A 16828-nucleotide genomic window follows, 5' to 3' on the forward strand; every position below is an offset into this window, starting at 1 on the left:
AAACAACACTGGACCCTGTGGACTTTCATAGTATGGACAAAAACACATGAAATTGTCCAAAATATCCATCTACAAAGAGATTTGTGGCTTTTAGTCTATATCTATAGAGCGCCACATATGTCATTTGGCCACGATTAAGAATTCAGAATTCAATTCTATTGTAAGACAAGGATTGAATTTATTCAACGTGGTCAAGATTTACCTAATACAAGGGAACAAGTTATTAAGTAGAGGTAACAAATTCTTAATTCGCTTTTTTTCCTGCATATCATGTGCAGGGGTCCATTTATATCTGATAGCCGGAAGCCAGTTCTATGCTAGTGAACTCATAAATATCAACCAAATTAATGTATATACACATTTAAAATGTACATTCCTGCTCTTATAGAAAAACAAACAAACGAAAACTTTGATTACTTATCTTGCACTCTGGGTCACATGCACATTTCCCCATCCCTAAATACCAAATACCAAATCATGTTTGATGGCTGTGACGTAACTTAGATCTTTGATATGTGTCCAAACCTCCTGTTTCAGTACAAAATATCTGAGCATATGAAAGAAAATGCACAAATCAAGAGGTTGAGACGCATAACATTGCTTTTAACAGAGCTGAGGGCATGAGATTGACATGAAAGGTCAAAGAGAGAGAGAGTATTACATTATTTAGTGTATGAGTACTCTATATCCACAGAAATAGGAGCTGTGACAATCTTCAATCCACTTATTTCCTGAGGATGTGTCTGTGGAATGAGGGTGGGAAGTATAAACTATTAGACTGATATCTGTGGCTAATACTGAGCAATGTGTGAGTGGAGTCTGCCTGTGTAATGTACAAGTCTGCATGATAATATCTGTATGTCTGTGCAAGTGTGTACGTCGGCGTGTGTGTGGGCGAACAGGCCTGATGTAGTAATGATTTAGGTGGCAATATCGACCCCCCTCACTAATGGACCATGACCTCTTGATTTAGTCTATTGAGGCGACGGGCGGTTCTCAGTAGGCCTGTTTTTCAGCCAGGCTAAATCACTTTCTGCAACCACATGATGACAGAGATAAAGCTCAAATATAATGGTGCCATATTTTTTCGATGGCTGTAAAAAATGTGAATTGTTACTGTTGACTCAGGGGGAAAAAAGTCTTAAAGGGTCAGTTCACCCCCAAATTTAAGATTCCTTCATCAGTTATGTGCCCTGATTCAAATTTGCATAACTTTTTTCTTCAGAACATAACTTTGTCCATACAATGAAAGTCAATAAGGGTCCAACGTTGTTTGCAATGTTGTAACTTACCAAAAATATATAGACATAAAATATTTGATCATTTTACCTGTATATTATCTCAAAGGTCTTTTTCACAAAAATCAGTAACAGATGCATTTTTGTAAAACAAGAATACATGGTGTAATACAGGAGACATAAAAGTAACGGTTTCAGTTAGCCGATAAGTAGTTTCATATATACAGTGTTACCACAGACAATAGTAAATATTAGGAAATATCTGACCGCTGGATGGCACTATTGACCAATCAGAATCAAGTATCCCAAATATTTGCATAATAAGTTTTAACTGGATTCTACATTGCTAACAATCCTCCAGCATGGCCATCACAAAAGTTGCCTGTGTGGATGCAAATGATACTCCATACTATCCAGTCTTGGTGGTAAAAAAAATATATGAATGTTACATTGTCGAAATGCAATCCACTGGAAGAAAAATGTTGTTTAAGACAAAGGAAAAAGTATTGGGTTTTTGGTTTTAATTATTGCCTATGTTTTTACAGCAACAGTGGGCAAGTGTTCAGCTCTGACACATGAATGGAGGAATGTTTATTTGCTGCAGTTTAAGGGCATAGTGGTTACAGGAACACTGACACATTCCTGTGTCACCATCTCTCCCTTTTTCTCTGTCTCATGAAAGCTTAAAACACTATTCAGCTTCTGCACACACACTGACAGGCACTTTCCATTCTCAAATTCAATTTACCAATGCAAATATTATAGCCACAGCAAACTTTCCCTCAAGTATGACTAAGTCCCAGCACCGAAATGAATATCTTAAATGCCATATTACATGGTCAAAGTAAAATGAGAGGGAGTATATTTGATTGAATGCACCTTTGCGTTGGTGGGCCCTGGTTTTATCCTTTCAATTCCCATCAGTGACCCTGTAAAAAAGACTTGGCAAAGCTCCCTAAGTGCAGTGACACAGGGGACAGTCAACTGCAGGAACTACACATTCACTCTTCCAGACTGCACATGCATGCTGAGAGCTGCTTGCATAAGAACACCTCCCTCTTTTGCCCCCACCCTTCACCAGAGCTCCACTCCACAACCCAACTCTGTAATCACTTCCAGAGGCAAACCAGAGGACATCAGCCAAATGTCAATCATTGTCCATAATCTCAGAAATCCACCTAAAAAATTACAACACTGGTACATACAGAGGTGTGGTTTGATCTTCGATGACTGGTATTTTAAACAGCGAAAGTGTTCATAAAGAAATCCAGTGTGCACTGAGCACTAACCAACATACATAGACACTGAGAAGGACCAGTCCATTTAGATTAGTGGTCAATCAATATAAGTGTCTCAATGACTGATTCTTAAACTTCTATATTTGGTATCTCTCAATATTCGTTGCTTGTCCACTAGTTTAGCTATTAAGTGGTTTGTCTGCACTGACTAATTCTGAGCATTGACAAAAGCATTAAGGTGAGAGACTTGGTACTCTGTGCTATAACAAAGCCATTACTGACATCTAGTGGTAGTCTTAATGGGCCACAAACGTACTATGCGCACGAATTTATACTTTGCATTGTTTGGACTTACCAAGAAGTTAATATATTAACTGTATTGTTCTTTCAGTCAGGTTATTTTGCGGCTGTAAACCACAAAATGGCACCAGTTTACGTTGAAGACCGTCTGTCTTTATACGTATCTATCTGCAAATATCACAGGTAAAATACACCACAGAAATACTCCTGAAAACACATAAAATCACTCATTTTTTACAATCTCTTTTTCTACTTAAGTTTAAGATAATAATAAAGAAAATAATGTTAAATTATTTTAAAATTAATAATGGCTTTTATTATATTACCCAAAGACGTCCGGCTGCTGCGCGCACTATATAAATGACGTAAAAGTATTTCCGGTCCTCTCTCATGCTTCTCTAAATCAAGATGGTGAGTCTACCGATCGTTCAGACTGAACACCGTCTTTTATCATGTTATTATTGCGACAAGTGCGTTTTCTCATTAGTTTCACATTTCGGAGTAATATCTCTCCGTGTACAACCAAACAACACTCAGTTTTTCATAGTTTTTGATCATAATAATTCATTAACGATACTACGCCTGAAGTATCACGCATGAACACTAAACACGCATTACACTACAGTCTTTTATCTTGTCTTAAACCTATGAGTTAAGCTTTTACCCCCGTTAATACCTATCTGTATTTTAAGAAATTCCGTATTACTATTTCTTGGTATCTTAATTTGGCTTGATTTACCTATTCTCCACAAATTACAGCAAAGTATTTTATTTACTGTACCTGTTTGCACTATAGGTGTACAGAGTCAGACGGTTTATAAATCAAATACACATTACAAAACATCAGAATTGTTCAATTGTATAAAGTATCAAGTGCAAAGCCACCAATTACAATTAAATTTTAACTAATAAAACTACGTTTTGTAAATGTGCATTAACAGATTATGATTTCAAGGTTGTCATTTGCAAACCAGTGCTAACTTTATTTCTCTATCTCCTAGACTAAGAAGAGGAGGAATAACGGTCGTGCTAAGAAGGGACGTGGGCATGTCCAGCCCATCCGCTGCACAAACTGTGCCCGGTGTGTGCCCAAGGACAAAGCCATCAAGAAGTTTGTCATCAGAAATATTGTGGAGGCTGCGGCTGTAAGGGACATCTCTGAAGCCAGTGTGTTTGACTGTGAGTAAGATACTGGGCTTCTTAGGGAGGGGAACAAACGGGCTTGTTAAAACATTTATCGGACTTGTTTCTTTGTCCTTCTACAGCCTACGTTTTGCCCAAACTGTATGTGAAGCTGCACTACTGTGTCAGCTGTGCCATCCACAGCAAAGTGGTGAGGAACCGTTCTCGCGAGGCCAGGAAGGACCGTACCCCTCCTCCACGCTTCAGGCCCGCTGTAAGTGATGCATCCATATCCATTTTAAATTAGGGCGTAGGCATATCTATTGTGCTTAATAGCTATTACATGCATAAAAATTGGCTTCTTTGACTATTTTGTCAATAATAATACTGATCAATACAATATTAAGTTTTCTGTTTTTTTCTTTCTTTCAGGGTGGTCCCCCACGTCCCCCTCCAAAACCAATGTGATATGGAGATATTTGCATACATGTTTCTGTAAAGAAATAAAGATGACTAAACCTAAAATGTTCTCTTGTCTTTGTTTAATCAAAAATGGAAAATGTTGCTGTCCTTTAATGTGTACAAGAAGGTTTTTCTTGAGGTTGTTTGTTGTATTCTTAGAGGTCATTTGGGGGAAAAATAAAGCTGCTTGATGTTATAGTCATTTTAAATAGACTTTAAATTTAAGTTTTTACATTTAAGGCAAAAATGGTGTAAAACATGAGTGGTTTTAAGTTTACTGAAACTCATTTTCAATAGGAAAACACTTGTTCATTAGTTAACAATAGTTGTACATGATTTATTCATCTAAATGGTCATTTTAACATTTACTAACCATTTTAAAATCAAATGTATCTGTTAACATTTAATGAATGCTCTGAACTATCATGAAAAATTGTTTTTAATAAATGCTGTAAAATACATTGCTCAATATAAGCAAAGTCTTGCAATTTTTACAATAGAATTGAAACCGCATTATCGTAAAAAAACTATAAAAACAATTTGATGAGAATCTAACAGTTACTAGAATCTAGAGTTACAATTACTAAAACTACAAAAATACTAATAAAAACTGAATATTAATTAAAAAAATGTGAAAACTAAAACTCTACAAAAGGTAATTCAAAATATTAATAAATACTATAATAATATAGTAATACTGCACTGAAACAAGTTGGCTGAACTGTACATGCTATACTAAATTATTATTTCTATAATTGTTTTTATTTAATTTGACCTTAAATTTAGAGATCACATAGAATATTTGTTCTTTTTCAAATTCATCCGTCACACTGCACGACTATTTAAGTGCACTACAAAAATGAAAAAAGGCAGTTAAAGATGGTGAGCAGTCACTTTAAATGTCCACCTTGACCACGTATTGAACCTGTGTAGGAGAAACAATTCATGGACCGAATATGTGTTGACTTGATCAAGACTGGACATGAATTAGGGAAACTAGAGAACAAGTGTTTAGAGTTGTAAGCGGACAGAAGTTACAACAAATATTACTTTATTGGACATGAAAAATTACTTCAACTTAAAGTTGGGTTACACTCTTTAAAAACAAGATCAAATAAACAATACCTCTTGAAACCAACACACCTTTTTATAGAACATGAGGCAGTTTTTTATATTTTAACAAATTTGAGGTAAAGAGTTTTTCTTTGTCATATACATTTTTTTTCTCACAAAATATTTAAAAACATTGAACCCAGGGATAAAGCCCAAGAATGACAGAGTTTGATCCCTGCCTCCCCAAAATGCTAGGTCTCTCTTTCTCGGTTGCTGCTCATTATGGTTGCTTCACAGTTCGTTTAAAAATATTGAGTTCATCACACCTTGGGGATAAGAAATATGAAATGGTGCAGAAAAGAGCCTGGTTTGGTTTAGAGGAAATGGGGAAAATTGCAGCTAGTATTTCACAAGCAGAACAGTTGCAGAACCCCAGCAAACAAACGAGTACACATGCAAACTCTCTCATTCACACACTCGGTAGAATTCATTAAATAATTTCTTTTTGACCGATAAGTGCATTAAGTGTCATATATGGTTTTTGCCATAATTTCAAGTAAATAAATTTATGTCAGCAGAAAAAAAAATTAAAGTCTATGAAGGGTGCAAAGTCACTGACTTAACCTTTGTAAATACTGAATTTCACTTCTTCGATCCATTCATTCTGTACTCCGTAGGCTTGCACTGGAGTGAATCCAAGCATACGTATTAAGAGGCCTACAAATGTTGTAAAAGTAACTGAAAAGATGTAGGGTCAGTGGATTACACACAAGCAAGTTTTGGAAACAGCTGACCACCTCCAAGGTCAAGTGATACACACATGCTACAACATCCAAGTACCCTTAACCACAGCCCACGACGTCACATAAAGATGTACAAGCAATCAAACAAAACAACTCTTTGAGATTCTCCACAATTCTCTCATTGGTGCTTTAGTTTCGTTTCAGTTTGTGCAAGTGAGATCCGCTGATAAAACAGGCCACAATATATCTTGGCAGGACGGTACGTAACTCTACAACAATATTTCAGTCCTTTCCTTCAAATTCAAGCAGCAGTTTGTACTCAGTGGGGATCGAGAGTACCGTATGCATGAACTCATATGGGACATGACCACACAGGACAAGCGTACAGGATACAAGTCCAATATCAAGGGCAGAAGTCACACAAACATCCAAGCACCAAATTTTACAACACAAGGAGAAAATGTTCAGTTCTGAATCCTTAAATGACCGTGACCCCTTTTATGATTAGGAAAATAGCCTTTATAGAATTGTTTTTAAAAACACCACACTGTTCATCTGGTCTTTATAACCAACGTGTTCTTGTATCAAATTGTTTCTTGTTTTCTCTAAATAGCATTTTTATCAGAAATCAGTGCAATAGAGCAATTTCAGAAAACAAAAGAATATGTTTCAAAGCTCAGTTACCAGTCATTACTGTGTCTGCTCCCCTAAAGCCTTTGAATAAAATCCCCCTCCCGCCCGGTGCCGCCCCGCCTGTCCGAAACCCTCCCAACAGCCCCAGCAAAAACACTCACATTTAAGCAGAATTAGAAAAAGTGCAATCCTCCTTTTGAGGTAAAAACCCTTCCCCTTCACTCGTCTTCAAATTCACGGAATGCAACATAGGTCTGTGTTTGGTCTGCACCAGAATATTAAGGCTTCTTTTCCGCATCTAAAAAACATAATGTGGCTCACTGTGTTCGCAGCATGGCAGAGGATGGATGGCGGGGACTTCGTACTACAAAAACTATTTAAAAAAAAACCTCAATAGATTTGATAGGCAAAATCTTTATCGCCACTTAAGTGAGGTTGAGATAAAGTTGAAACGACAATCAAGATCTGAGGCACAAGGAAATCAACTTTTTTTTCTTTTCTGGACAGAGATTGTAGACTCAAAAACTAAGGCAAATGTTTCAAGTTCATTTCCTTTCTTAAATAAAACATTAACATACATTTTAGAAAGCAATAAAATTATCCGAGCCTTAGCCTAACCGCAATCCTATCTGACCCAAGAGTGACGTATCATCTTTGTTTCGAAGTTACCCGAATTCAGGCTGCATTGTACCTACGGAATGGTCCAGCATTAAAAACCATGTGCAATTCTAAAACTAACTCGTACAGGGTTCATATAAAGCAACGATTAAGGCAATATGTGTCTGTGCTCCTTATATGGCTAACATACCAATGCTCCAGCCTCAATTTTGCAATTCACGCTGCTTGCTCTCCATTCCCTCTCTGTCAGCAGTGTCCTCCCTGAGTCGACCTAATTTCAACAGTCCCACCGAGGTATCCTAAAAGAGCACAAAGTTAGTGTGAATACTCTTAGGCATAGATTTCTTGTTTAACAGGCTCAGAAACTTTGGAAAACCACTTTGGACGTCTAAGCAATTCAATGTCTTTCTCTCTTCAAGAGGCAGACTCTATGTAAACGCCACCAAACAGATGGGTATAGACCTAATCTCACATCTCGAATTTCTCTTCCCAACTGATAAAAAATAAACCCCACCGAAGTAAGGCACTTCTAAAGCAAAACAGCTGCTTCTTGCGATGAATGACTTGGTGTGGGAGTGCAATCGGAGGATATGACTTGTCATCCTCTAACGCGGGATGCAATTGCACGTTTTACGCTCGTACCTAAGCAATTAGCCTTCGACGGAAAATCTGATGTCCGCTAATTATAAAAGCAAGTGCTAATGTGCCCCAATCTGGTGCAGACCGAACTAGACGCCATGACGCCATCTCAAAGCAGCATACAACGCTCTGTACATCTCCCCCCCAGTCTTGACCTCCGCCCACCTCAGCCCACCTGGTGCTCCCCGCGGACAATGTGCGAGGAGAACTCGTAGCGGTCCTGGCTGCGGTGGCCGCAGATGTTGCACTCGAAGGGCTGGCGGAAGCCGTGGCAGCCCATGTGGATGGTAAACATGACATGGTCCAGGAAGAAAATGCGACAGTGCTCGCAGCGGAAGGAGCGCACTGGCCGCCCTTCCCCGTCCACCACCTGCATGGCTTCCCTCGTCAGCGGGGAGCGCGGGCTCGCCTTGGTCGGTAAACCCCCAGGGATCCCTTTCTCCCTGTCCCCCTCCATGTCCGTTTCTTTGGCGTGACTAGGACTGTGCCGCTCGCGCCCACGGTGGTTCAAGTTTCCCGGTGGCACCGAGGTGATGACGCACTGCTCCTCCGCCATGCTCTCAGTGTCTGTCGAATCTTGGTAACCGTTGCTCGGCGAAGCGGCGTGGCTGCGGGTGGAAGGTGCATCTTCGTGACCCTCGCCGGCCTCCCTCCCGGCCAGGCCCATGGAGATGCCCCCTGCACAGTTTAGACGCTGCCCTAGAGAGGTTATGTGAGGGTAGACGGAGCTGATGACTGGGGTGAACTCTGAGATGCAGGTGGAGTGGGGGGGCATCCGCAGCGACCGGGAAGGATCCACATCGTTGCTGCCTCCTCTCGGCCCCCGCAGGAAACGCCCTCCCATGCCTGCTAAAGCAGCGGGGTCACCCTCCGGGTGCGACAGCAACATGTCCCCTTCTTTATCAGGATTGGGGTCGAGTTCATAAGGTGCTTCAGATATATTCAGCCGCATGTGCTTTTCACCTAGAAAGCCAGGAAGCATCATAATCATAACGATCATTAGATTGCACTGAAATTATTCTGTTTTTGCATCTACGCAATAACCAATAATATTCTTACTATATTATTTCTAAATCTAATTTATAGAAACAAAACTCTGAAACTCTTTTTTAAATAAATTATTTAAAATATAATATTTTAAAAAGTAATAAAAAATATATACACTACCGTTCAACGGTTCGGTTATTTTAAAAGAAATTAATACTTTTATACATTGCACTGATCAAAAGTGACAGTAAAGACATTTATAATGTTACAAGAGACTTTTGAATTTTGAACTTCCTGTTTATCAAAGAATCCTGACTTTAAAGAAAAGTATCACAGATTCCACAAAAAAAGAAAAGAAAAAAGCAACACAATTGTTTTCAACATTGATAATAATAGTTATAAAGGTTTCTTGAGCACCAAATCAGCATATTAGGCTGATTTCTGAAGGATCATGTGACACTGAAAACTGGAGTAATGATGCTGAAAATTCAGCTTCGCCTTTTTAACTATTTTAAAATAGAAAATATTTATTTAAAATAGTAATAATATTCCCTTTATGACCATAAGAGCCTTTTTTCAAAAACATTTGTAAAAAAAAAAACCTTACAGACCCCAAACTTTTGAACAATAGGTTATCTTGAACAACATGTTGTCATATTGACAACCAATCATTAAACAGACTGATTCAATTTTTACGAACCTTACAAATTTGCATGTTTATCACTCAAAAAAAATCTCCAGTCTTTCTCGCTGCATACAGTTCACAAGCTCACAACTCGGGTATCACTGTTCTGCATAGGTATTCAAAGAAATGGGCCTACCCAGAAACTTCTGGGGTGTAGATCTCTTCCTCTTGGTGATGCTATTGGCCAGCCGATCAATGAAGGTCATCTTTTCTGAGGAGGACTGGATCAGTGGTTCAGACATCATCTCCACATTATGGGACTCTTCACCTGAAGACAATCCATACGCAGAAGCATGATTATAATAGAATGGTGTGGGTTTTTGATTATATCACACCAATTTTGATACCACAGCATTTAATATGGTATTGAAACTATATTAATTATCGTTCAAAAGTTTTGTGGTCAGTTTTTGAAAGAAATCTCTCACCAAGGCTGCATTTATTTGATAAAAAAGTAAAGTAAAATCAGTATTGTGAAATACTATTACAATTTAAAATCAATATAATTTTAATATACAGTTTAATCCTGTGATGGCAAAGCTGAATTTTCACAAGTCATTAATTCAGTCTTCAGTGTCACATGAATAATATGCTGATTTGTTGCTCAAGTAACATTTCTTCTTCTTAGTATTATTTTCAGGATTTATTGATGAATAAAAAGTTCAAAAGAACAGTGTTTAATTGAAATTTTCTAACAATATATAAAAATGTCTTTACTGTCACTTCTGATAAATTTAATGTCTTTTCTGAGTAAAAAATATTTTCTGTAAAAAAAATAAATAAACTGTACCGACACCAAACTTTTGAACGGCAGTGTACACTTTTATTAATAAGAGTAAAAAAGAAAAGAAAAATCACAAGTACTCTAATGTAAATTAATTACTAAAATTAATATTTTTGCAGTGTCTTAAATATATGATTATTCGTTATGTACATTAATATTTATTCAATGCTCTCAGAGTTTGACTGAGCAGCAGGTTATTTAAATTAAGAATAAAATTCAGCATATTAACAACATAAGGTTAGGTTATATTAGGTTACATTTTAGCTCATACTGCAAGGCCTACAGCACAGTAATATTTTTACGCACAACCACCTGTTTAGATTCTCTGTGTTTACAATAATACCTCTCTAAGGCATGTATTTTAATCAAGAAGTGCTTTGGACCGTTCAAGTGCGCAGCTACATCACCAGCTGTGATCTTCACAGAGCATGCACATAACAACACTGGTGAGCTTTCAAAAGCAGCCTCCTGTCAGGCAGCACTTGGACGACTTAAGCAAGTAACTGCAGAAAGACATCAATTAAAATCATCCAATTTAGTGTCAACTTGATATCCAAAGTACTGCTAGGTTTGACCTCCCAAGCATTTGTGTTAATAAATATGGCATTACCGTGCGCAGGCTGTGTGTTATGAGCAGGCTGGTGGTCCAGACTCTGTAGGTAGCTGTGGCAGCGCTCACGGTGCTCCTCCAGGGTGCTCTGCTGCTTGTAGCTGCGGCCACAGTAACTGCACTTGTAGGGCTTCCCTACTGTAGGGGAGGACACTGAAATAACGTGGAGGGAGAATATGAATGCATTTCACACAGCTTATGTGTTATATAAACAAACATCAATAACACAGTATTGATGCTGTGGTTAATTTAAGGTGTTACCCTGTAAAGTTATTTAATTATACACTGCCTGGCCAAAAAAAAAGTTGCTGTTTGGATTTAAATAGGGAAATGCTTTTTGATCATTATTGCCGTGATCATCTAGCATGTTATATGTTTGGCAACAGTTCTTTTAACCCTATTTGATGGAAATGACACCACAACTATCTATTTCATCAAGAGGTTCATCTATTTTTGGTCAAGATCTTGTATTGACAAAGCAAGAGTGTCCAGCACTCTGTAAAGTCGACTCCAGCACATCCCAAAGACTTTAAATGAATTTAAGGTCTGGACTCAGAGGTGCCAATTCATGTGTGAAAATGATTCTTCATGCTCCCTCCCAACCATTCTTTCACAATTTGAGCCTGATGCATCTTGTCACTTTATCATCTTGGAATATGGCCATGATGTGTCTTCCTACATGGTTGTTTAAGAAATGAAAAGCTACTCCATCAATCAGGGTCAGAAGAACTGCTGACAAACATATAACACGCTAGAAACATAATAATCACTGCAATAATAAAGTATTTGCCAATTTAAATCTAAACAGCAACCTTTTTTGGCCGGGCAGTGTATATTATATATAAATATAAATATGATATATAATATAGTAATATATTTCCAATATAATTACATTAGAATACTCTAATTACTGGTACAGGATTCGTCAGACCACAGAATTTCCCTTGTCACAATTTCCCAAAAACGAAATGACGCTGCTCATCTATGACGTTAACAGAAGAGGAAAAAACTACAGACCACATCTGTCCATTTAGCTTTAGAGATGTGCGTCATTTCAGAGAAATTCATTATTCTATCAAGTCATTTCTCTGAATATCTGCAATATTCTCATTCAAAGGACCTTAGGCACTACAGGTGAATGCTCTTCATCATTCAAAAACACAAGCAGGATTTCCTGTTTTCATAATAGTCTAAATGTCATACTAGACCGCTGCATTTCGTTTGCCTAAAAAACGTGATTATATAACCGATCAATGATGTCTTATTCACACTTATTAGTCTGCTTGCACAAGCTCTAGTAGAGCAACAGGTTTAAAAGGAAATTCTAAGCAGCAAAAATAATCACCACTTACATTAAAAGAGAAGTAGGTTACATGACCTTGACTATTCATTTATGCTCAGTGGCAAATCAAAATGGCTTTTTCCATCCCACACACTTTTCCATCCATTTATTTTCCAGCCACAAAGTTCTCTCTCCTTCCTTCTCTTTATTTCTCGCAAATGGCCTCTCTCAAACCACAAAGGCTCACCGGAGTGGGTGCGGAGGTGTCCTGTCAGGGCGTCACGGCGGCGACAGGCGTAGTTACAAAAGGGACATTTGAAGGGCTTTTCGCCAGAGTGGAGCTTGATATGACGCAGCAAGTTGCCCTTCTGAGTGAAGGAGGCCCCACACTGGTTACATTGGAATGGCCGCTCACCTACCGAGACCAAGACTACCAGTTTTCCCACCGGCGCAAAAAAACAGCAGCACATATCTTCAAACTGACATTTTTTTTATATATATGGTCTTTTTTTGTCAAGGGTCAGTGAAAAAGCACTTACCTGTATGGCTGCGTTTATGCACCATTAGAACATTGGGTCCAATGCAGATCATCCCACATATATCACATTTCAGTTTCCCATTGGGCAGCCGAATGGGACCAGGGGATGCGGGCTCAGAGCTGGCCATCTCTCCACAGCCGCTCCCAGCCTGTCCTCGTGTACCTCCGACCATCTCCACTCCAACATCTTCAGCCAACTCGCCCTTTTCATCTTTCCATCCTTCATTCTTCTCCCCGACTCTCCTTTCCGCCAGTGGAGCACCACCTGCCTCCTCGTCACTGTAGAGCTCCACCTTGATGGAGTTAGCTGGGCATGGAGATAAAGTTATACATTTATTCACATGGCAGATGCTTTTACCTAAAGCAGAACTTGTTCAAACTAAGATGTTAAAGTGTGTTGTTTAATGGACAGACACTGACCACTGAGTGAGCGGCTGGGTGAGGACTGTTGACTGTTTGGTGTGCTCACGGTGGGACCTCTCAGCCCTGCAAAAAACTCCCGCTCTGTTGAAGAATCTCCACTACCTGAAAACATGTACAAGTACAATGGGGCTTAAAATACACCTTTGTATTTTTTCTTATTTCATGCCAAATTTCCACTAGAAATCATATTATCGGCATAACAATTTGAGCGAAAAGTTTCATTGAAATTTTTTTTTTAATGTCTCAGGATTTTTGTATTCATTGTGTTTAAAATATAATAATAAAAAATATAGGAAATAAAAAATAAAAAGAACATAAATAAGATTTTTTAAGTTTGCTTTGGATAAAAACTCTGGAGTTCACCCTGTCATAAAATTCTTGAAAAGTAATATAATTTCCTAAGAGAATTTAAACCAGCACAATTCAATAAAACATGTTAAAGATAAACTGGATTCTTTCATGTGGATCACAGCAGTGGATAATATATATATAAAATGTCCCAGATCTCAGTGTGGTCATTGACATTTGGAACCCACTGCATTTAGCTACATGCATATCTATGAAAATAGCAAAAGAATAAGAACTTAAAAAGATACCTGACCTGACATGTACGAACGGCCATTGCAATCGTCAGCATTCATCATCACAGCAGCTGCCTGTACCAAGAAATCATACAAAAATATTTGTTTTACCAACTTACAATGTCATCATTGCCAACAAATAGGAAAGCAAGTTTTTAAAGATATGCATTGGTACATTTTACAATAAAACATTAAATCATATATATATATTTGGCTCATCTGATTTCAGGTGAAAAAAGAAACGTGGTAGTTCACTTGCAGTTTGTTATTTCTCCCTTTCCTGTGTGGTTGCACGGTTTAAGTAGCTGAATAATTGATATACACACTGGTCAAGATCTCATTTCTAACTCAACAGCTGAATTGAGCGTCCATTCTATAGAATTCTGGTCTTAAATGAAGAGCGCAGTGTGCAAGAAACTGCCCTCCCTTTATCTTGTGACCTATCAGAACACAGGCTGACATCTAAAGCAATGATGATACTAAGCAAAATGCAGGGGTTGTTATGATTTGCTATTACTCAGAAATTTCCACATATTATTGCTTTGGTATTGGAAATAGGCTTTAAATGCAACACATTTTAAAATTACATAATTTATTTTTATACAAATAACTATTTGACTCATCTGTGGTCACGTCTGACTTGGATATAAAGAAGCAGTTTCAGCATGTTTTCTGGACATCTATAGATCAAATGTATCCCCAAAATCTTTGATATTGTTTAAGGTTTACCCCCTCACACATAGCCTACAGTTCTAGATGATAGGAAATAGTATGTAAAAAAAAATAATAATTCATAAAACCCCAAATGACAACAAAAACCACCATTGCACTTTCCTAAACAACATAACGTAAGAGGGAATAAATTAATTTGTTTAATTAACTGCTCCATTCACAACAGACAATTATGAAATAGGCTACACAAACTAAAATTAGAGATAAACAGACATCATACATTTACTAACAGCAAAATAATGCACAAGGTGTTCCTAAACAGGAAAAGTGACACTTTTACCAACAATAAATCTTCAACATTTCTTTTTACACAGATTGTGTTAATCCACGAATATTTCAATTGAAAATATTTTGTTTATGCATTATAATACACTTTGGAACCAGATTAAAAACTCCTTCTGAATGGCTTCAGACCTATGGTATCATAATTCTACAATTTATGAATTTTTCATGGTTAATAATATGGCTCAAAATTGATCACAGATAAAAAAAAAAACATCATTCAAACACATTCCGATGTCACAAAGAGCAGGTGCAGGCTGATGCTATTATCCTATGAGATGACACACTGCTTACTTTTCAGTTCTTTCAAGCCATGAATAATTATGGACTCATATGAATAATAAATATGGACTCTTACAGAGTCGAGTCATTATGTTATATCGGCAATAACAAACAGGCCTTCAGAAATGTAAGACCTCATTGTGTCGTATTCACAGCTGCAACAGGCAGATCTCATGAATTCACAGAGCTGTCAATGAGTCTAATTAACGCAATGATCGAAACAGCCCTGTCTGTCTGCAGTCACACCAGAAAACAACGCCTGAAGACGAGAACACGAGCTCTCGTATGTTTAGTAACTTTACATACACCATCGTGCTGTAGAGGAGGACTGACAGCACGCAGAATCATGTCAATCCGGTCTGTCTGGAGCAACACTAGCTAGCCACCGCTGCTAACCAGCTAACGAGACGTGACAGCTCTCAATAAGGCAAAGACGTCGCTAAACTAACTCACAAACGAAAGAACAAGTGTTGCTGAAAACGCAATCCGATCGGCAGCCTCCGGTCGTGAAATACAGTCGATCTTTAGACGTGCCAAACTAAAGCAGAATTCTGTTTCCTGAGAGCCCGCTGGCGTTGCTATGGCACCCAGCACTCGACAGATGAGTCTAGCCGCGTAAACCCTCCCAATCCGAACATAGTTACCTGACCTAATGTCACTTTCCTTGAATAAGTGCCATTGATTTTGCACGGTGAATATTTTTTCTTACCTGACGATCGACTGTGATTGCAATATTTATACAGCAGAAGCGCCGTTTGTTTTCTCTAGCGAAGGCAGCATCTCCGGGATCTTTTACCTGAAACCCCAAACAACTTCCGGGCCCATGCCGGGATACAGGCCCGAATAACCTATAACCGAAAAACTGGCTCTCAAATCCATGATTGGGAGGGATTATCGAATGCATCGATCCTCATGCTACAGGTTAGAAAAACAAAAATCCTGCAAAAAGCTACAAATACCAAATATTATTTTTATTATCATAATTATTATTATTATTAGTGTTGATGTTGCTATTTCGATGGTAGTATCAGTAAAAGTGGCGTATGTGTTTACTAAGATTTATCATAAATAAAACGTATATTTGTAAGGAATTTAGCCTAATTCTTTCTCTGTGTCAAACAGGTAATATATGTCTATTTATGAGGATTGTGTTGAATGTGTTAGAAAATGAATTTTCTATGAATTAGAATAAAAATATGTTTACGTATTTTTTTAAACCATTGATAATATAATTAGTGTGGTTATTGTTATTATTATTATTATTATTATTATTATTATTATTATAGTAGGCCTACATTATTCATATTCTATTTTAGATCCACCCCAAAGTGTCAAAGTGACCAGCTCCATTTTACATACTGTATTAGAGTGTTGCATTTTAAGCCTGGCCTGTAGTAACATGTACCATGTTAATGTACATTGCAAAATACTCTGTTTTGATGTACAGTCATATACTTACTGAGACTACATTTTAATGAGGGGGGACAGTGTACTTTAATATGGTATATTTACTATTAATGTATATACATTTAGTTTAATATATTTTTATTTATTTCTTCAAAAATTGAAACAATAATTGTCCAACCCCCTGCACTA

General features: G+C 37.7%; 2 protein-coding genes across 5 annotated transcripts; one reads left to right on the plus strand and one right to left on the minus strand.

Annotated features, from left to right (window-relative positions):
* The first annotated feature begins 3121 nt into the window (after positions 1–3121).
* rps26 (ribosomal protein S26) lies at positions 3122–4423 on the plus strand. The gene is made up of 4 exons (XM_081386981.1): positions 3122–3187; positions 3778–3955; positions 4042–4172; positions 4331–4423. The coding sequence occupies exons 1-4, from the start codon at positions 3185–3187 to the stop codon at positions 4364–4366; spliced, it is 348 nt and encodes a 115-aa protein (XP_081243107.1). The 5' UTR covers positions 3122–3184; the 3' UTR covers positions 4367–4423.
* A 950-nt stretch (positions 4424–5373) lies between these two features.
* ikzf4 (IKAROS family zinc finger 4) lies at positions 5374–16057 on the minus strand. 4 transcript variants are annotated; one of them, XM_081386973.1, is made up of 8 exons: positions 15942–16057; positions 13952–14011; positions 13353–13453; positions 12934–13239; positions 12642–12809; positions 11113–11265; positions 9855–9986; positions 5374–9009 (listed from the first exon to the last, which is right to left on the minus strand). In XM_081386973.1, the coding sequence occupies exons 2-8, from the start codon at positions 13990–13992 to the stop codon at positions 8213–8215; spliced, it is 1698 nt and encodes a 565-aa protein (XP_081243099.1). In that variant the 5' UTR covers positions 13993–14011; positions 15942–16057; the 3' UTR covers positions 5374–8212. The 4 variants fall into 4 exon arrangements, with proteins under 4 accessions (XP_081243099.1, XP_081243097.1, XP_081243098.1 ...); XM_081386971.1 differs by having other exon boundaries at positions 5381–9009; positions 12642–12824; XM_081386972.1 differs by having other exon boundaries at positions 5381–9009; positions 13353–13457; positions 13957–14011; positions 15942–16039.
* Between the last annotated feature and the right edge of the window lie 771 nt (positions 16058–16828).

The sequence above is a fragment of the Scardinius erythrophthalmus genome (assembly GCF_964197995.2).
Source record: "Scardinius erythrophthalmus genome assembly, chromosome: 15".
NCBI classification, from domain to species: Eukaryota; Metazoa; Chordata; class Actinopteri; order Cypriniformes; family Leuciscidae; genus Scardinius; species Scardinius erythrophthalmus.